Source organism: Botrytis sinoallii, assembly GCF_014898435.1.
Source record: "Botrytis sinoallii strain Bc 23 chromosome Unknown BSIN_005, whole genome shotgun sequence".
Classification (NCBI taxonomy): Eukaryota; Fungi; Ascomycota; class Leotiomycetes; order Helotiales; family Sclerotiniaceae; genus Botrytis; species Botrytis sinoallii.
Genome location: NW_024066032.1, coordinates 1,536,668 through 1,552,200, shown reverse-complemented (window position 1 = coordinate 1,552,200; position 15,533 = coordinate 1,536,668). Strand labels below are relative to the sequence as shown.

Sequence of the window (15,533 nt, the reverse complement as noted above, 5' to 3'; positions counted from 1 at the left end):
TCGGTCATGGGGTGTGAGGCGTGAGCGAGGAGAGAAAGAGCAAGCAACGGATTTGACTAGTATCACGTGACAGGCACAAGGTTGCCTTGATTTTGTGAACCTGTAACAACGGACTGTTCTCTTTCATATCTTCACCTTCATGTATGATTACCCCGCTCGGGTGTCCAATCCGACTTCGTACCAAGAGATGACAGGTATATATACCCGCAATCTCATGCATTATGCACGTCGGAGTTGATCTGGTTAGGGCATTACATGGAGTGCATGCTGCTTATTCGGTGGAGATACTGATAACCTTATTGATGATCGCATCTGACACGCCCATCTTATAGTGTGTCGATATTATGGCTATATATCTTCACGATCCATCCAAACCATATGAAGATATTTTTGTTGAAGTCTCGTTGAAACAATGCCTTCTTATATTCTGAATCTTGGGTTTTTACTCGGTCAAATGCTGTTTCACGGGATCCTGGTAGTATTTCTCACAACAGCGCTGATAGTCAATCGATATCTCGTATGGTCTCGCCTTCGTCATATTCCTGGACCTCGATTAGCACCATTCTCAAATTTATGAAAGCTAAAATCAGCATTATCCGGCAGAATGCCAGAAGCGTTGAATGATGTGTGCGAAACATATGGTTAGCATACCTTGATTTGACTTGAAACTCACCATGCTAATTCAATCTGGAAGGTTCATTGGCACGTATTGGACCAAATGATCTTATTTGTAGTGATCCTGATGTCATTCGACGGATGGGTACTGCAAAGTTAGGATATCGTCGATCGAGATTTTATAGTTCTTTCGCTTTCAATCCTGATCAAGACACTATGTTATCGACTATAGACGAGAAAATTCATACCGACCTGAAAGTGAAGACTGCTGCAGGTGTAGGTTAATCATTTCGAAAAGCCTAGCTATGAGGTTGTATTGATCCCTTGATTAGTATTCGGGCAAAGACGTTGAAAACCTCGAGCAATCAATTGATAGGCAACTTAATGCGTTCATTGATTTGATTGAGCGAAAATACCTTTCAACACCAACCAATTTCCGACCTTTTGACTTTGCTAAGAAGATTCAATACTTCACATTGGATGCAATTACAGATATCGATGTGGCTTTTGGGACGCCTTTTGGATGTGTTGCTCAAGATGACGACATGCATGATTACATCAAGACTGTTGAACAATTACTACCGGCTGTTGTTGTTGCAGGAGTCTTGCCATGGTTGTTAACTCTATCACGAAGTTTTATCTTCAAACCATTTCTACCAACAGAAAAAGATAAGCTTGGTTTTGGAAAAATGATTCAGTATGGTTGCTACATCTCCATGAGGAGAAAAGGCTAACAAGTAATAGAGTTGCAAAAGATATCGTTGCGAAGCGATTTGGAGAATCAAAAGAGGTCCAGAATGATATGCTTGGTTCTTTCATCGCCCACGGACTCACTCAAGAAGAAGCTAATTCCGAGACATTGCTTCAAGTATTTGTCTCAACAATCCTCTTTTCATTTTCTTGGACCTGCAAAGCTAATGGAGGGATAGAATCGCTGTTACGGACACGACTGCCATGGCAATTCGAGCTATGTTACTTCACATTACAACTTCTCCAACTTGCTACATGGCCTTGCAAGCTGCTATCGATGAAGGCGTCAAAAATGGCGAAATCTCCTCCCCAGTAACTGATAATGAAGCAAAAGCCATTCCTTATTTGCAAGCAGTTATCAAGGAAGGTCTCCGGAAGTTTCCTGTAATCGCTGGACTTCTACCAAAAACGGTACCTGAAGGCGGCGATATCATTAATGGCTTTAGTATACCAGCTGGAACCGACGTTTCACTTAGTTTGATTTCTATTACGCATTCGAAAGCTACGTTTGGGCCAGATGCCCATATCTTCAGGCCAGAAAGATGGCTCGAATGTGACGACAATGATAAATCAAGAAAAATGACTCTCGCAGCCGATTTAGTTTTTGGGTCCGGTAAATGGTCTTGTTCCGGGAAGAATATAGCCATGATGGAAATGGGAAAGGTTCTCGTAGAAGTGAGTTTTGTTTCCAGCAGGGAATCTAACAAACTGACCTAAAAAGCTATTTAGAAGATCGATATATCCTTGGTGAATCCGATCAAGCCGTGGAAGTCGTTCAGTGCTGGGGCATATATACAATCCGATCTTTTTGTTCGGTTCGCGAAGAGAACACATTGATAGATGAAGCTGGATACCTCGCGGATACGTCATCGAGGTCAAAAATTTCAACTCAAGGTGTCGTCGCAAATATGACAAACTTCACTTGGGAGCAATCACATATGAATACATATTGACAAATTATTTTCCAGCAAAATGTCTTGACATGTGTATTCATCTCTAGATGATGATCGAGGCACCAGTTGCATCACGTGCTTGAGATCATAAACTTAATTTTTCTTTTTATTCTATGATGACCGTACTAAGGTTATAAGTCTTTCAAATGATCACATGACTAGTAAGACTTACTTTCGTGTCACTTCCATTCTACATGTGTCGAATAGTTCAACAACCTAAATGACTAAATTACCACTCCTGTGATTCACATGCTGTGAATATGCGAGAATGATTCATAATACTCCATCTGTATTCTATTGTGTTAGTCACTTTAATACAAAGCGAAACTAAATCCTTCTACCTGTAGCCACACAAAGTAAAGTCTTCGAAGCTCATTGATAGATTTATTCCCATACCGAGTCTATCCATTTCATCTAGTACTGTAAAGATTTTGCAGCCCGTGTCGCTTTTTTCTCTTCATTTTCAATAGCAGCATGGAATTTTTTAGTACTCACGAACAGAACAGCGCTCATTCTTCTCACCATGCAACAGTCTCCCAAATCCCCAGATAGTTCTCTACACAATAAAAATCGAACTTCATCCTTTCACTCCCTCCTAGCTCTCGCATCTCTAAGTCCTTTACGCACATTTCTAGCCCGCGCCCCCATTTCATCAAATAGTTCATCCGCCTCTTCAACCAGTACACCAGCCCCTCGTATTCCTCAAATCCACCCCGGCGAGTATGAGACGTACAAATCCGTCAACAAACTCCTTTCGACATTCAAATCTCACTCCATTGCCAAAGCCCGTCGGGCAAATGCCAAAGCCAAAGCCCAGAATCTTCATAATGAAGAAGAAGATACATATCGTAGTATTCACTGCGGCGATCAAATCTGTTGTTTTTCCTCGCCTTATTCATTTTATCGCACACGTTCAAAATTATCCTCATCTACTACGCGATCTAAAAATTCCCAATCACAATCTCGATCTCGATCTGTTTCGAATCCAAATTTACGGCTGACGAGCTTGATAGGCGACGAGAAATTATTATCTTCATCTGTTTCTTCATTATCCTTACATCCTTTTCGCAGATCCCTTACTATCACCGGAAGTTCGAAACGGTCAATTTCCCTTTTTTCAGGAAGTCCGCCGCCATCGGCAAAATCGCTGCGGCCTTTGTATGAATACCCTGAGCCGGTTGGATCGAGAAGTTCTAGTTGGTTGAATGGACAGATAGGTACAGAGGTGGAGAGATCAAAGAGCGTTAGTTGGGCTCCAGATATGCCGGTCAATCGTCGAAGAAGTGACAGTCAGCATTATCGACCGAGTAGCTTATCTCTATTTTCATGGACGGCAGAGGATATTGAATCTGGGGTAATGAAAGAAAGCATACCGGTGCAAGAGAAAGCAGGAAACAGAGATTGCTTATGAATGGGATGGAGCTTTTGGATGGACACAAGCTTGTAAGGAATGTGGGAGAGAAAGATGTGTTAAATGCTCAGGGATTGTGTTTGAACAGATTGTTGAAGAGGGAGAGACGGTCACTGGGAAGGAAGGGGTGTTTAATATTTGTACGCCGTGTGTACATGGATTTTGTCCAGGGACAAAAATGTGGCTGAGAATTAGATGTAAGAAGTGTGGAGAAGTAGGACATCCAAGTTGTAGTAAGGTATGTGCGAGGGAGGGTTAGAGTGGTTGGAACATATCGATAACGAAGATAGAAATGAGTAGGTCGAAGGAATAGTACCCATAATTCAAAGATACAATGCATTACTAAGTTTTTCTCTGCCCTTGTACCTAGACGCTTGCATATCTTTATTGTGTATTCTGGTAGATCTGCAGACACGGAATCAGAAAAAATTCGAGCTTATGATACAAAAGATTTGAATCCCGGAAACTCTGTAAGAAAGCTCAGAGGATCAGTAAAATGACCATATGAGAAATTAAACAATTCCAATCATCAACTGTGATTAAGAAATGAGAGATCCAACCAAAAAAGGGCTAAGCCTGAGCTTTTAACGTCCATTGAATGGCACTCGTTTAACCAGTGGATAGTATATTGACATGCCATAACGAAATATCCATAGCAGGAACTTCCTGATGAATTTGAATGAAAAGATTTGAAGACAAGGTTCTAACCATGCCAATGACCACCGCCATCTCTCTCTATACTTCCGTGCCCCCTTCCCCATCTCCCTGATCAATATCTTTGAACTTAGAAAGAACCAGCTTCAGACTCGAATATGATAGAATTTTCCAAATACCCACACTGGGGGCGAAAAGCAAGAACTGGATGCATATAAGAGCAGCTGCAATAATAAGTCAATGACAAGATCTTTATTTATCAACTTGATTGCTTAAACAAGCTTTGTAGATTGTAGTATTGTATTCCCCGGGGGTAAGGAAAAGGGACAGGCGATAGATGTATTTGAATAATAAATCGACGAGCATGAATGCTTTCTGATTTTTGAATCAAAATATGAACATTCGCTCTTTCCCTTTAGTAATCATGTAGCCCATCGCTCCCATCACCTTTCACTCGTGGACCGCAAAATTATCATGGTGGCCACCTTCAAGTGCAGCACTTTGCTAACCACATGACACATGCCAGAATCGCATGGAGGAGAAACAGACGGCCAGCTATGCAGCCTAGGATTGGACCAATCAAGCAAGTTTATGAGGAATGTTACCTTCCTACTATGTAGAGATCCAACAACAGGCTCATAGGGAATTTACGAGCATCTCTTGAGGTTGGAGCCTGAGATGGTAGGTCCAGGGTGATGGGTGAAACAAAACATCGGTAGAGGTCTAACTTAGATGAAAAACATCAATCGTTGCTTCCCGTTTTAAAGAAAGGATGCTTTGAGGTATAAGTTGAGTTTGAAAGTGACAACTGGGCGTACTGATTCGATAAACGCCTTGCTTCATAAATCTTGCAAACGAGGATGTAATTCTCTATTCAGACCGTAGGTCGAGTTTGAGAAACAAGAAAATATAAAACAATTTTAACAAAAAGGGCAGTATCACATCCCAGGCCCAACAAGCATTTCAATACAGTTTCCAGTGATTGAAAATGTTTGACTTGTGAGATTTTCATCTCTAATGTCGTGAGTTTTTTGCCATCCTTCGTGCGACCGGACCTTGCGATGCATAGGATGACGTACAGATCATGCTTGTTCTACATGTTGTATTGTATGCATACCAGGTATGATACAAGCTGAATGCTGAATATGAAAACGGGGGAAAGAGTGTTTAAACAATTCAACAGCGAAGGGAATTGGGAACGCAGTTATGATAAGATTCATCCAAATTGTCAAGGCCAGGCGAAGAATGTTCTTACGATGTACGAAGTAAGGATGTCATCGGATAAACCCCAGGTCAAGTCCAAAAAATAATCCGTGCGCTAGAACGACACGTGATCAGATCCTCAGGTTCATAGATTTCCCCCAGATTGTTGTTGAATCAACGACAAACATCAAACCATGACAGCTTTATGAATACTTAACAACTCTCCTTGACCTCTTCTTCTATTTCATCTGTATCTCACGGCTTCACAGGTAAGTCTCTCATCATTAACGTGGGGCTGCTATGAAAGTAACCATCATATGGCGAAATCATGGTTCCTCATGGTAGTGAGAGTTCCTACATGATCTCCATATATCTCTTTCACCACCATCTTCATCTATCATTTATACATCTATATATGATAATCATTACATTCTCTATCATTCTAGTAAGTTTAAAAGCTTCTCAGCCAAGTATTGCTGTTGCTTTTCAACTTCTTCTCTCCTCTTTGAACTCGCATCTTTCCAGATTCACACAAGCCTCGCTTCGGCTACCAGTCATCATCAAGGATTCCAATCAAGCAAAGAACGGCTACATACCTTACCTATATCTTATTACTATCACTTTTCAAATCAACGCGCCTTCTTTCTGTCAAACATCAACATACAAACTCATAATTTCAAAAACATCAAAACTTACATCTCATACATCAACTTCTACCTTAATATTTAGGTTTATTCTCAATATTTTACAATGGCCGGCGGAAAAGGAAAATCTTCTGGTGGAAAGTCATCTGCTGGAGGCAAGATTGGCGCAGATGGAAACAAGAAGCAACAAAGTCATTCAAGCAAAGCCGGTCTTCAGGTTAGTATTGCGCAAGCTTTGTATTTTATTTTCTCTTTGTCTCTATGAAATTTTGTGGTTCGATCCGGAGAGAGACGGAAACTACGATTTTTACAATATCTACACCCCACCAAGTCGCGTCAACTTTCGATCTGCGAACAATCCCTTGGAACAATTACCAACAGTCGCGATACACATTAATCTCGATGACTACAAACTCCTATCCATGAATCAACTATATCTCCAAAGCCTCGTCGAGGAGTTCTTTTTGACGCGCACCGAATATCAACAAGACGTGCATACGCGAGATAAATTTTCTCATCCTGGGAAAACCTCGATTTCGGAATACCTCTTTCTTTGTTTTGAATTGCGCATTAATTGTTAGATTTTTATATGCTGACAAATATTGAAAACAGTTTCCTTGCGGTCGTGTCAAGCGTTTCTTGAAGAACAACACCCAGAACAAGATGCGCGTGGGAGCGAAGGCAGCAGTTTATGTTACAGCGGTCTTAGAATACCTAACTGCTGAGGTACTTGAGCTCGCAGGAGTAAGCTACATCTATACCCCACGATTGCGTAAAAAAGCATCCACTGATCATTTTAGAACGCTGCCAAGGATCTCAAAGTCAAGCGTATCACACCCCGCCATCTACAACTTGCCATTCGCGGTGACGAAGAACTCGATACACTCATTCGCGCAACTATCGCTTTCGGAGGTGTGCTACCACACATAAACCGCGCGTTACTTTTGAAGGTAGAACAGAAGAAGAAGAAGACTATCGAGTCCGCATGATCATCGCAAACACACACGTCTACGATTCATTTACGCACTCCGCTTTTTTTACGCTATTTCCTTCTTCTCTTTCTAAGGGTTCAGAGTTTGATGGTGTCTTGGGGATATTCACTTTTTGCTTGGTTTCATAATGGAATTGATTACTTATCATGGATCGGACTATGAGATAGGATTATAAAAGGCTACATGAGTTCATCCATGAATGAGGCACAATTCGGAACGACTTCTCTCTGGATTGTTGTGGAATCACCTCAGGCCGATGTACTATTATCGATTTTGAATGAGATCGGATATTACTTCAACTTTACAATAGTAAATGTGATGTTCAAAATGATTATGCGGTATTTTGAATACCAAACCAATGCTAAATGTTATTTATACATTCCGGCAATTCGCAATATCCACTTCCTCGAAGAACCTCCCAGTTGCAGGTCCACCAAATTACTCGAATCAAACAAATGTGGATCATTATCGAATATGCTTCCTCCTCTGTTCATCCCAGGGGGTGACCTCATCAAGATCATCCTCATCATCACAATCCTCTACTGTATAAAACATCTTCAACGGACTACTAGGTGGACTTTCAATCTCTACACTAGATCTCCGACTTTTGCTTCCCTCTCCTTCTCTCACCCTCGGTCCCTCCCAAATCTCCGTCCACCACCTCTCCTACCATCTTTCCATACTGCACCTCTGATAACCTCAATCCCGTGAGCTGTTCAATTTTCGCTATGCTTTTCCGTTTCTTCACCCGTATGAACTCCCTCACGTATCCCTGTTCATCCTCTTCTGTTTCTTCTTCTCCTGCTAGATCGTCTAGTTCAGGAGGATACGAGACTCCCAAACCATCTTTCAATTCTTGTCTTTCGTTTTCACATTCTTTTCCTTTCGGACTCGTAGATCCACTGCCGCCATAATTTATATCCGCAAAGGCGGTATGACTTGTCAGAGGACTAACAATGAATTGCGCCTCGTGTTCTAATCCGCGTTTCTCCGCTTCCAAACTCTTGCGCCGTTCGCGCTCAACGAGCGTGTTGAAATCGGGAGAAGTAATATCGGGCATGAGAGTTGAGGAACTATGGAATTCGCCATGAGCACGAGTGGCTGGTGGTGTAGTAGCTGCTATATCAAAGATCAACTGTTGATCTTCTCGTTCATCATCTATGCGTTGACGTTCCTCGGCACTGATGGGAGAAATGGGGAAAATTAACTCCGGCTCGCTTTTTTGTCGCGTTTTAGGGGTTACTGCCGATCGTAAATGTACAGTTTGACATTCCGAGGGAAAATCGCAGTCGCGGTAACAATCTTTGCCTATTTTCAATGGAGGGATGAAGTGTGGGTTGTTCAGAGAACGAGATTCGGTTTTCAGGAGAGAGATGTCCCGTCGCCAGTGGTTGTAATGTTCCCAACCTGTGTAGTCAAATTCGGCGCGGCAGCCACGGGGTTGGCGACGACGTTTCTTTTTCTTTTTGGGGGGAATCATGGAGGAAAGAGAACTAGTAGAGGGGGATGGGGACACGGGAGAAGCGGTTTGTGGAGATGGGGGTGGAGTTGGCATAGAACAGAAGTAATGACCGTCTTCGACTATAGAGCTCGCTGTTAGTAAGTGACGTGTATGAGGGGACATGAGTAGATCTTACGGCAGCGACGGGTGACGCCAAGACGGTAAACAGAGTGACATATGTGGCAAGCGCCAAATCCATGGGTAAGGTATAGGAGGTGGGGGTTTGTGAAGATGTGGCGAGATGGGTGGGCTGGGTAGCAGGCTGCGTTGGTGGAGTCGTCGAGGTGGGGTTAAGGGGGAAAGAGGTGAGGGATGGGATGTTCCATGTTTGAGAAGAGAGGGATAGCTGGGCACAGTTATGTATTGTGGTCGACGATCCATCATACGTTATTATGATATCCTCGTTGAAGTTGTCGATCAATGGTAACTTGATGATCTACTGATCTCTCGAGAAATGAGGTGGAATAGATGTTGATGTTGGACGGGATAATTTCTTTGTTTGTTACTGGGAAGCTATTTCAACAATTTACTCGTTCTTGAGTATTGGAAAATCTCATCCAACGCCAGCGCGATGTTGCCGATGTCAAGAAGTCAATGACGAAGCCCTAAAGATTCCAAGTGTAATTTCGGTGTTCTTCTCACGAAACTTTCCAAGTCTTCAGTCACACATCCCGTCGCTGTGGCGGCAATTCTTTGAAAGTAGACCCGTGTTAGAACAACCTGAGGCTCCGACCACAATGTCAATGTCAAGGTTCAAAAAGGCCAATTAATCCAAATGGTGACCCTACTTTGCTAATCAAATAGATGAGATGGAATGACAGGAAAATAGAGAAAAAGCAAGCAATTGAACAAGAAACGAGAACCTCTATAGATGAGCAATTAAAGATTTAATTTCTTAAATTTTCTCATTCTCAACCATCTGGTCAGGTTCACCATCTGCTGTTGAGACGTCTTTGTCTATGAGGCGTGATCTTTCTTTCACATAATTATTCCGTCTAACTATATTAGAGGTGCGTGTAATGTATCATCGATAGATAAGCAACAAAGGAATAAATAGTGTTGGAATGAGAATTTTATAAAATGACGTTTCAAAATCATACGAAAGTTGTTGGTTGGGTAGTGGCCAAGACCAGCCAGCAGCATTATGCGAGTTGGTGTGCTATCAATCTTCCTGATCAGTTCGAGGTCAAATTATTGGGAGATCCTACCAACAACTCATCGAATTTTACAGATGTTCGAGATGGATTAAGCGCTGCCAATTCCGATGAATAGATGTTCTATGGTTTAAACCAAACGTTTCAACTAACTGTCTGCTGAACCACGTTCATGATGGTTCAATATCCAAATTCATGTATTTGAACATTGGTGTTGAGTTTTCGTCATTGAAAGTCACTAGACACAAAGTAAATTTGACTCCCTAATCTGGTTTGGGTTTCAAGATTCTGCGATCCTGTTGGGGGTCGCTTTCTGGTTGTTGGCGGTCCATAGCCCAGTCTCGGATGGTCGATGATTTTCAATCAGCACCCTTTAAGGTTACAGCGAGTGTTGAGCATTCACGCATCCCAGAAGTACAACATCGGGGTTGACATAGCCTTGATGTCGATGTTCTCAATATGAAGGTGTTTTATCACTATGGTGGACATGTAAGTACGATTTCTTAAACACTGCACTTGATCTACCGTGCGCTGTAGATTGACCGATTTCGGTAATTCAAAAGTACAATCTGTGTGATGTATGATAGGAGAAGTCGTGTCTTTCTATACGTTCTTTCTCAGTCCAAAAACAAACAATCTTGGTATAGGCGATGGGCTGTAGCGTTTGAGATGGACAAAATCATCAAGCATAAGAGCCCCAGACGTCTAATCTCCAGTGTTGAAAAGCCCAGTTTCCAAAAAACCAAAAGAAATTCCAGAAGTATGAGGGTCACTGCTCAGCCATACTACTGAATTCATTTCGGTATCTATGCCACCAAGAAGTGATAGCTAAGGATAGATTTGAGAAAATTTGGCAAGCTTTCTTATCTCGTCCTCGAAAACCTTCGCGTATGTTATAATAGGATATGCGAGCCAAGAAAATGGTAATCCTATGTGTTTGCGATATCCAGAGGTATTGTATCACAGGTTAGGACTAGATACACGATCTCCAATTCCTGAAGTGATTTCGTGGTTGGCACAAGTAGTTCATGAGCGTATTCAAGGCATGAATTGTTTGTGAAGTTCGTTCAAAAATGACCAGAATGTAGAATCGACATCACTCTGTTTGCATATCCAAGTAATTCGGATGCTTCGGTCATCATTTCATGTAGTTTTGAGAGTTGACTCTTTCAGTGAGATTGAATTATGAACAGAACTGTATAAGAATACTAGAAAACAGTAGAATATATTGTACGATTCAACATCTCGGATTGATGGAAGGGCATTCAATTTGATTACCAGCCAATTTGGTGATTACATAATACTATCACGTGATACGTGGCAACAACTTGACAACAATTCTTGATGCAGGTGCCTCTTGATGCCTCTCGACGCCGGTAAATCACCCTTGTCATTATCATTATCATTTATCAATCATCAATTGAGTCTTATTATCTTCAAATTAGATTGGCAAAATGAAGCTCATGTTATGGTCATCAACATTCACCGGAATCTTACCTCGAACATACATTCAAATTCGGACACGACCTCATCTGTTGGATAAAATTAGAAAGGGACTGGGTGATCTAATACAGTGAGGGCATTTTGGTAATATTTGATTAATTGAAAATTAATATCTGTATCAGATGGTCTCATAACGATATGCTGAGATGTCTCGTTGCAAGCGGCAGTCATGCAGGCTTATTTTTCACCCTTGTTACCTGTACGTACGTATCCCCTTGCTTGTCAGAGTAGCATTAGTTGACTGTAACTAGCTTTTACTGATACCTCATATTACAAGGTACATGATTGTATCGTATGAGACCATATACAGTAAATAGGCATCATGCAATCTGTGTGGCTGCGGTACTATCACACTCCTGTGCGGCCCTGCATCCGAATGTCACCGTGATTCTGATATACCAAGTCTGCCAATGACTCTAAGTGCCGGGTCCGTGAGTTCTGGTGCGCAAGTCACCCCATACTGGAAGCCACTTGAAGATCTGACTTTCCAGTACTTTTATATGGAGTATGTTTGTCTTCACAAAGTTCCACCTTTTTTAGGTCAATGGATATACATTGGAACAGCGATGTCTTTATGCATTCTCTAGATACTTTCTCTAGTCCATTACGCTATTCGATCATCAATTCATGCTGTAGGGAACACGGTCGATATTCAGATATTACCATATCCAATCCTGCGCCAGATTTATGACAATTCTGATTTGATACTGACTCTCCATGCTGATTCGAAGGATTGCTCCCTGTTTCTTTCAATTTTCAGATTATCATGAACCTGAAAAGATAAATCTGTCGACCCGCTCGGTGTTCTGAACGTCTCGGGCGGGGTGTTGCGTTCATAAATTTGGATCCATTCTCCGCTTTCATACGCAGAGAAAGTCCTATATCCAAGCCACGCTCTTCTTCCATGATAGCCTTCAAATTCGAACTTCATTTCGATGTTTCGTAGGCGATTCGATTCCGGGACTATTGCTATCATTTCGCCCAATCCACTTTCCTCAATTTCTCGAATTCTCTCGGCCACTTTTGCAGTCAACAAACTGTTCCATAGACCTTCCTGCCTATCAGCCTGGCTTAGTAACAGGATAGCTTTGTTTCTTATGCGTCTATGTCGACATTTCGTGGCTACTAGGAATAGGGGCTGTAGTATTTCATTGTCTAATGTGAAACTTGCGGCTTTACGACCTCCTATTTGAATATTCGATGGCGTGTGGATAATATCGGATGCCCACTTTACCATCGCCTCGAATTCCAACTTAAAATCATCCCAAAGTAACTCACTCGATTCGTTAAACCTTGCAGAATGTGTTGTGGAGGTCGTGACCAATATTTGGGTCATAGTTTTGTGTAGGCGGAGAAGGTCCCTCGCTCTCATTTCCATCGGACTGACTATTTCAATATTACCTCTCTCGATTGACGTGCATGAAAATGATTCAAATGCTCGGTTCCAATTCTCGAGATGAGCCAATAGTTGTAATTTGGTTTCCTGGCTGGTAGGCAGAGGAAGGGGAACGCCATTATACATGGAGCAAGACAAGAGGTTTCTTGCGCTATATGTCCAGATTGATTCCATTGCCTCGCGCGCTTGTTCGATGTTCAGAAACCTGTCTGGAATAGAATTTGGTGAAGAGCCAGACTCGCCATCAATTATACGTGCCCTTGAAGTTAAAACCGAGGCTTGTGTATCTAATCTGCCGAATAACATACGGAATATTGGAACGGGAATATGATCTTCAGGCAGATCATACGAAACAGGAGTTGAGTGTCCGGATACCTCCAGCTCCGAAAATATTTTTACTCCGCCGTCGATATGCGCGAGAGCGGAGTCGTGGTGCCCTCTTAAAGTCTTCAGATGCATCATAAGTTGGGATTCAAAAATTCGAACAAATAAACGGAAATTACAAAGACACTTACCTCGAAGCATATGAATAGTATGCAGGTTGTTAACGCAACGTTTGCCGACTTACATGTATGCTTGGACATGTTCGGTTGCACCAGACAATTTATTGCCTTCACATATTGACGTACGGCAAAGGAATTCTCCTCAGTATCATCCTTTACCTTGGAGATAAATCTATCTTCCAACTCAAACCTCTCATGTAAAGACCCAAGCGCAATAGCTGCATGTCGTACAGCCGGCTCACGATGCGAAGCTTGCAGAACGAAACAATTCCAAAATTTCGAGCCAAAGCAACCGCTTAGCTGAGGCGCAGTTTGTCTATGGAAAAAGTTGAAAGAATGCTGTTCCTGATCACTGACAGCTAGCGTTGGGGACAAGAAGTCGGGAATTATTGGAGGTATTTCATGTGTGGCACGGCTGGAAGATTTCGGGACGATCGAAGACGAAATTGCACTAGGTTTGGGGTTTGGACTAGGGGTACAATGAGCATAGCCGTCACATTGACGCCCTGTTGCAGCACATTTCCTACATCCGGGTCTCCCTTCGTCGCATTTTACATGGCGAACCCTACAAGAAATTTGTCAGTTGACAGGTTCGTGCACAGAATTTGGCTTCGACGGTGCTGTTCAAAAGAAAGTCAGAAAATAGACGGCTCTACCATTGATGATATATCATCAAGTGAGAACCTAGCTATCGAAAAAGCATTTTGGCCTATCTAGAATTGATCGATATCAAGAAGGTAGGATGTCAAATATGGACTCACTTGCAAGTTTTGCAACCCGTCTTAACTCTTGTACTGAATGCCCGAGAGCGTTTGGGAACTTCCTTCTTTATAACCTGCTTTGTCGAAGCTCCAGCCATTTTGAAAGAGGATAGCGAATGTTGATGATTAGTCGATTGAGATGGTTCTCCATATACTTTCATCTCACACATTCATGTGTTATGTTCAAGAATTTATGACCAACTTACCAGTCCTGATAATGGCTTGATGTGAAGATTTCGACGGTATGCTAGCTGGCTAGGCTTATGAGCAAAATGAGAGATGGACCTTTCCACAGATAATTGATTCAGCGATTCATATACTATTTACCTTATGTTTAAATGTGGCCAGGTTAAGCTACAAATGATCCACTCGATTAATTTACTGGCCGGTCGCCTTATATGACCATGACCGGATGGCGAAGTATCCATAAGCCAGATTTTTTGGAATTTAAGATCATGGTATTGGACTCCATACTGCGCTGGTCTTGGAGATACCGGGATTGCTGTTCCAAATGGGAACTATGGGCGCATATGGAACAGGCATTTTTGACAGGCATAGCAGGGTCCACCAACCCTTGACGTCTCCGTGGAAGATGAACGAGCTAGCCAATCAGATCTACAGCGGGCTATCCCAAGAACCAAACTTTTGATTTAAGGTTATAACTTCATACTGGGAGAAGCTTGGGATTTTGAGAAACAATGAAAATTGAATATTGTAAGATGTCAACGGACCGTTTTGGTGAACGGAACGGAACTTCCCTCCTTTTGAAATCCCGACTAACATAAGTAGCGAGATTCTTCAAACGTTCCTTTTGTCTCTGTACATTTGTTGTTACCAAACCGTATTTCTACTTGATGTAGAAACCTATCCGAGATGCAGGGCAACACGCATACAATAATCAGATTACATTCGTCTCCATTTTTCCGGGCTATACTATCACATTTATTCTCTAGCCCCTTGAACTCCGCCAATCAATTTACCACGTCAACTCAAAAGCCAATGAAGTGCGTCATACACATGGAGTATTGTTAAGCCGTATTACAACCCATTTTTGGTTGACCTAAGAATGGATATGACCACTTTACTTCGGATTGATATTGTTATCCTCCCCGCAACTCATTGGTTGTGTCAGCCACATGATAACGGCTCGGAACATTTTGCGAACGTTGAATCGCCTCCTGAAGTTCACTCCAAGGACGATATCCACAAATTCATCCAACCGTTTCAAAGATAAATGAACTTTGAACCCAGGTTTTTGCACCCAGCTATCTGTCTGACTGATGGCCAAGGCTCAGATCTACAAAGCTCGCGTACTTGTGCCAGATTCTATTTATCTTATCAATAGGCGCCCCATCAAAACTAAGAACTGGTTCGAATTGATAATCGCCATGATATCGACACTTTAGAAGTTTATTAGCGGTAGTAATAAGCTTAATTGGAATTAATGCACAATACATTAAGCAATGGTCGTCACAATTGGTTAAAGATGTAAG

The 15,533-nt window shown here is 42.1% G+C and overlaps 5 protein-coding genes across 5 annotated transcripts; 3 read left to right on the top strand and 2 right to left on the bottom strand.

The window, feature by feature from the left end:
- Positions 1 to 604: 604 nt before the first annotated feature.
- Positions 605 to 2,202, top strand: EAF02_003600 (uncharacterized protein; the record flags this gene model as incomplete). Its single annotated transcript, XM_038899648.1, has 5 exons — positions 605 to 641; positions 695 to 891; positions 948 to 1,312; positions 1,545 to 2,040; positions 2,095 to 2,202. The coding sequence occupies 5 exons, from the start codon at positions 605 to 607 to the stop codon at positions 2,200 to 2,202; spliced, it is 1,203 nt and encodes a 400-aa protein (XP_038760575.1).
- A 639-nt stretch (positions 2,203 to 2,841) lies between these two features.
- Positions 2,842 to 3,729, top strand: EAF02_003599 (uncharacterized protein; the record flags this gene model as incomplete). The annotated part of the gene is made up of 1 exon (XM_038899647.1): positions 2,842 to 3,729. One exon carries the CDS (start codon positions 2,842 to 2,844, stop codon positions 3,727 to 3,729), a length of 888 nt encoding a protein of 295 aa, XP_038760574.1.
- Positions 3,730 to 5,787: 2,058 nt separating this feature from the next.
- Positions 5,788 to 7,589, top strand: EAF02_003598 (uncharacterized protein). Its single transcript, XM_038899646.1, has 3 exons — positions 5,788 to 6,447; positions 6,843 to 6,974; positions 7,031 to 7,589. Exons 1-2 carry the CDS (start codon positions 5,915 to 5,917, stop codon positions 6,871 to 6,873), a joined length of 564 nt encoding a protein of 187 aa, XP_038760573.1. The 5' UTR covers positions 5,788 to 5,914; the 3' UTR covers positions 6,874 to 6,974; positions 7,031 to 7,589.
- Positions 7,590 to 7,814: 225 nt separating this feature from the next.
- Positions 7,815 to 8,846, bottom strand: EAF02_003597 (uncharacterized protein; the record flags this gene model as incomplete). Its single annotated transcript, XM_038899645.1, has 1 exon — positions 7,815 to 8,846. One exon carries the CDS (start codon positions 8,844 to 8,846, stop codon positions 7,815 to 7,817), a length of 1,032 nt encoding a protein of 343 aa, XP_038760572.1.
- Positions 8,847 to 12,065: 3,219 nt separating this feature from the next.
- Positions 12,066 to 14,138, bottom strand: EAF02_003596 (uncharacterized protein; the record flags this gene model as incomplete). The annotated part of the gene is made up of 3 exons (XM_038899644.1): positions 12,066 to 13,223; positions 13,292 to 13,844; positions 14,041 to 14,138. The coding sequence occupies 3 exons, from the start codon at positions 14,136 to 14,138 to the stop codon at positions 12,066 to 12,068; spliced, it is 1,809 nt and encodes a 602-aa protein (XP_038760571.1).
- Between the last annotated feature and the right edge of the window lie 1,395 nt (positions 14,139 to 15,533).

Bases quoted from the DNA above. Each gene is read 5' to 3' on its own strand.
- EAF02_003598 (XM_038899646.1), top strand. From the start codon at position 5,915: ATGGTTCCTCATGGTAGTGAGAGTTCCTACATGATCTCCATATATCTC. The intron at 6,448-6,842 runs GTTAGTATTGCG...TATTGAAAACAG, and splicing joins CAAGCAAAGCCGGTCTTCAG to TTTCCTTGCGGTCGTGTCAA.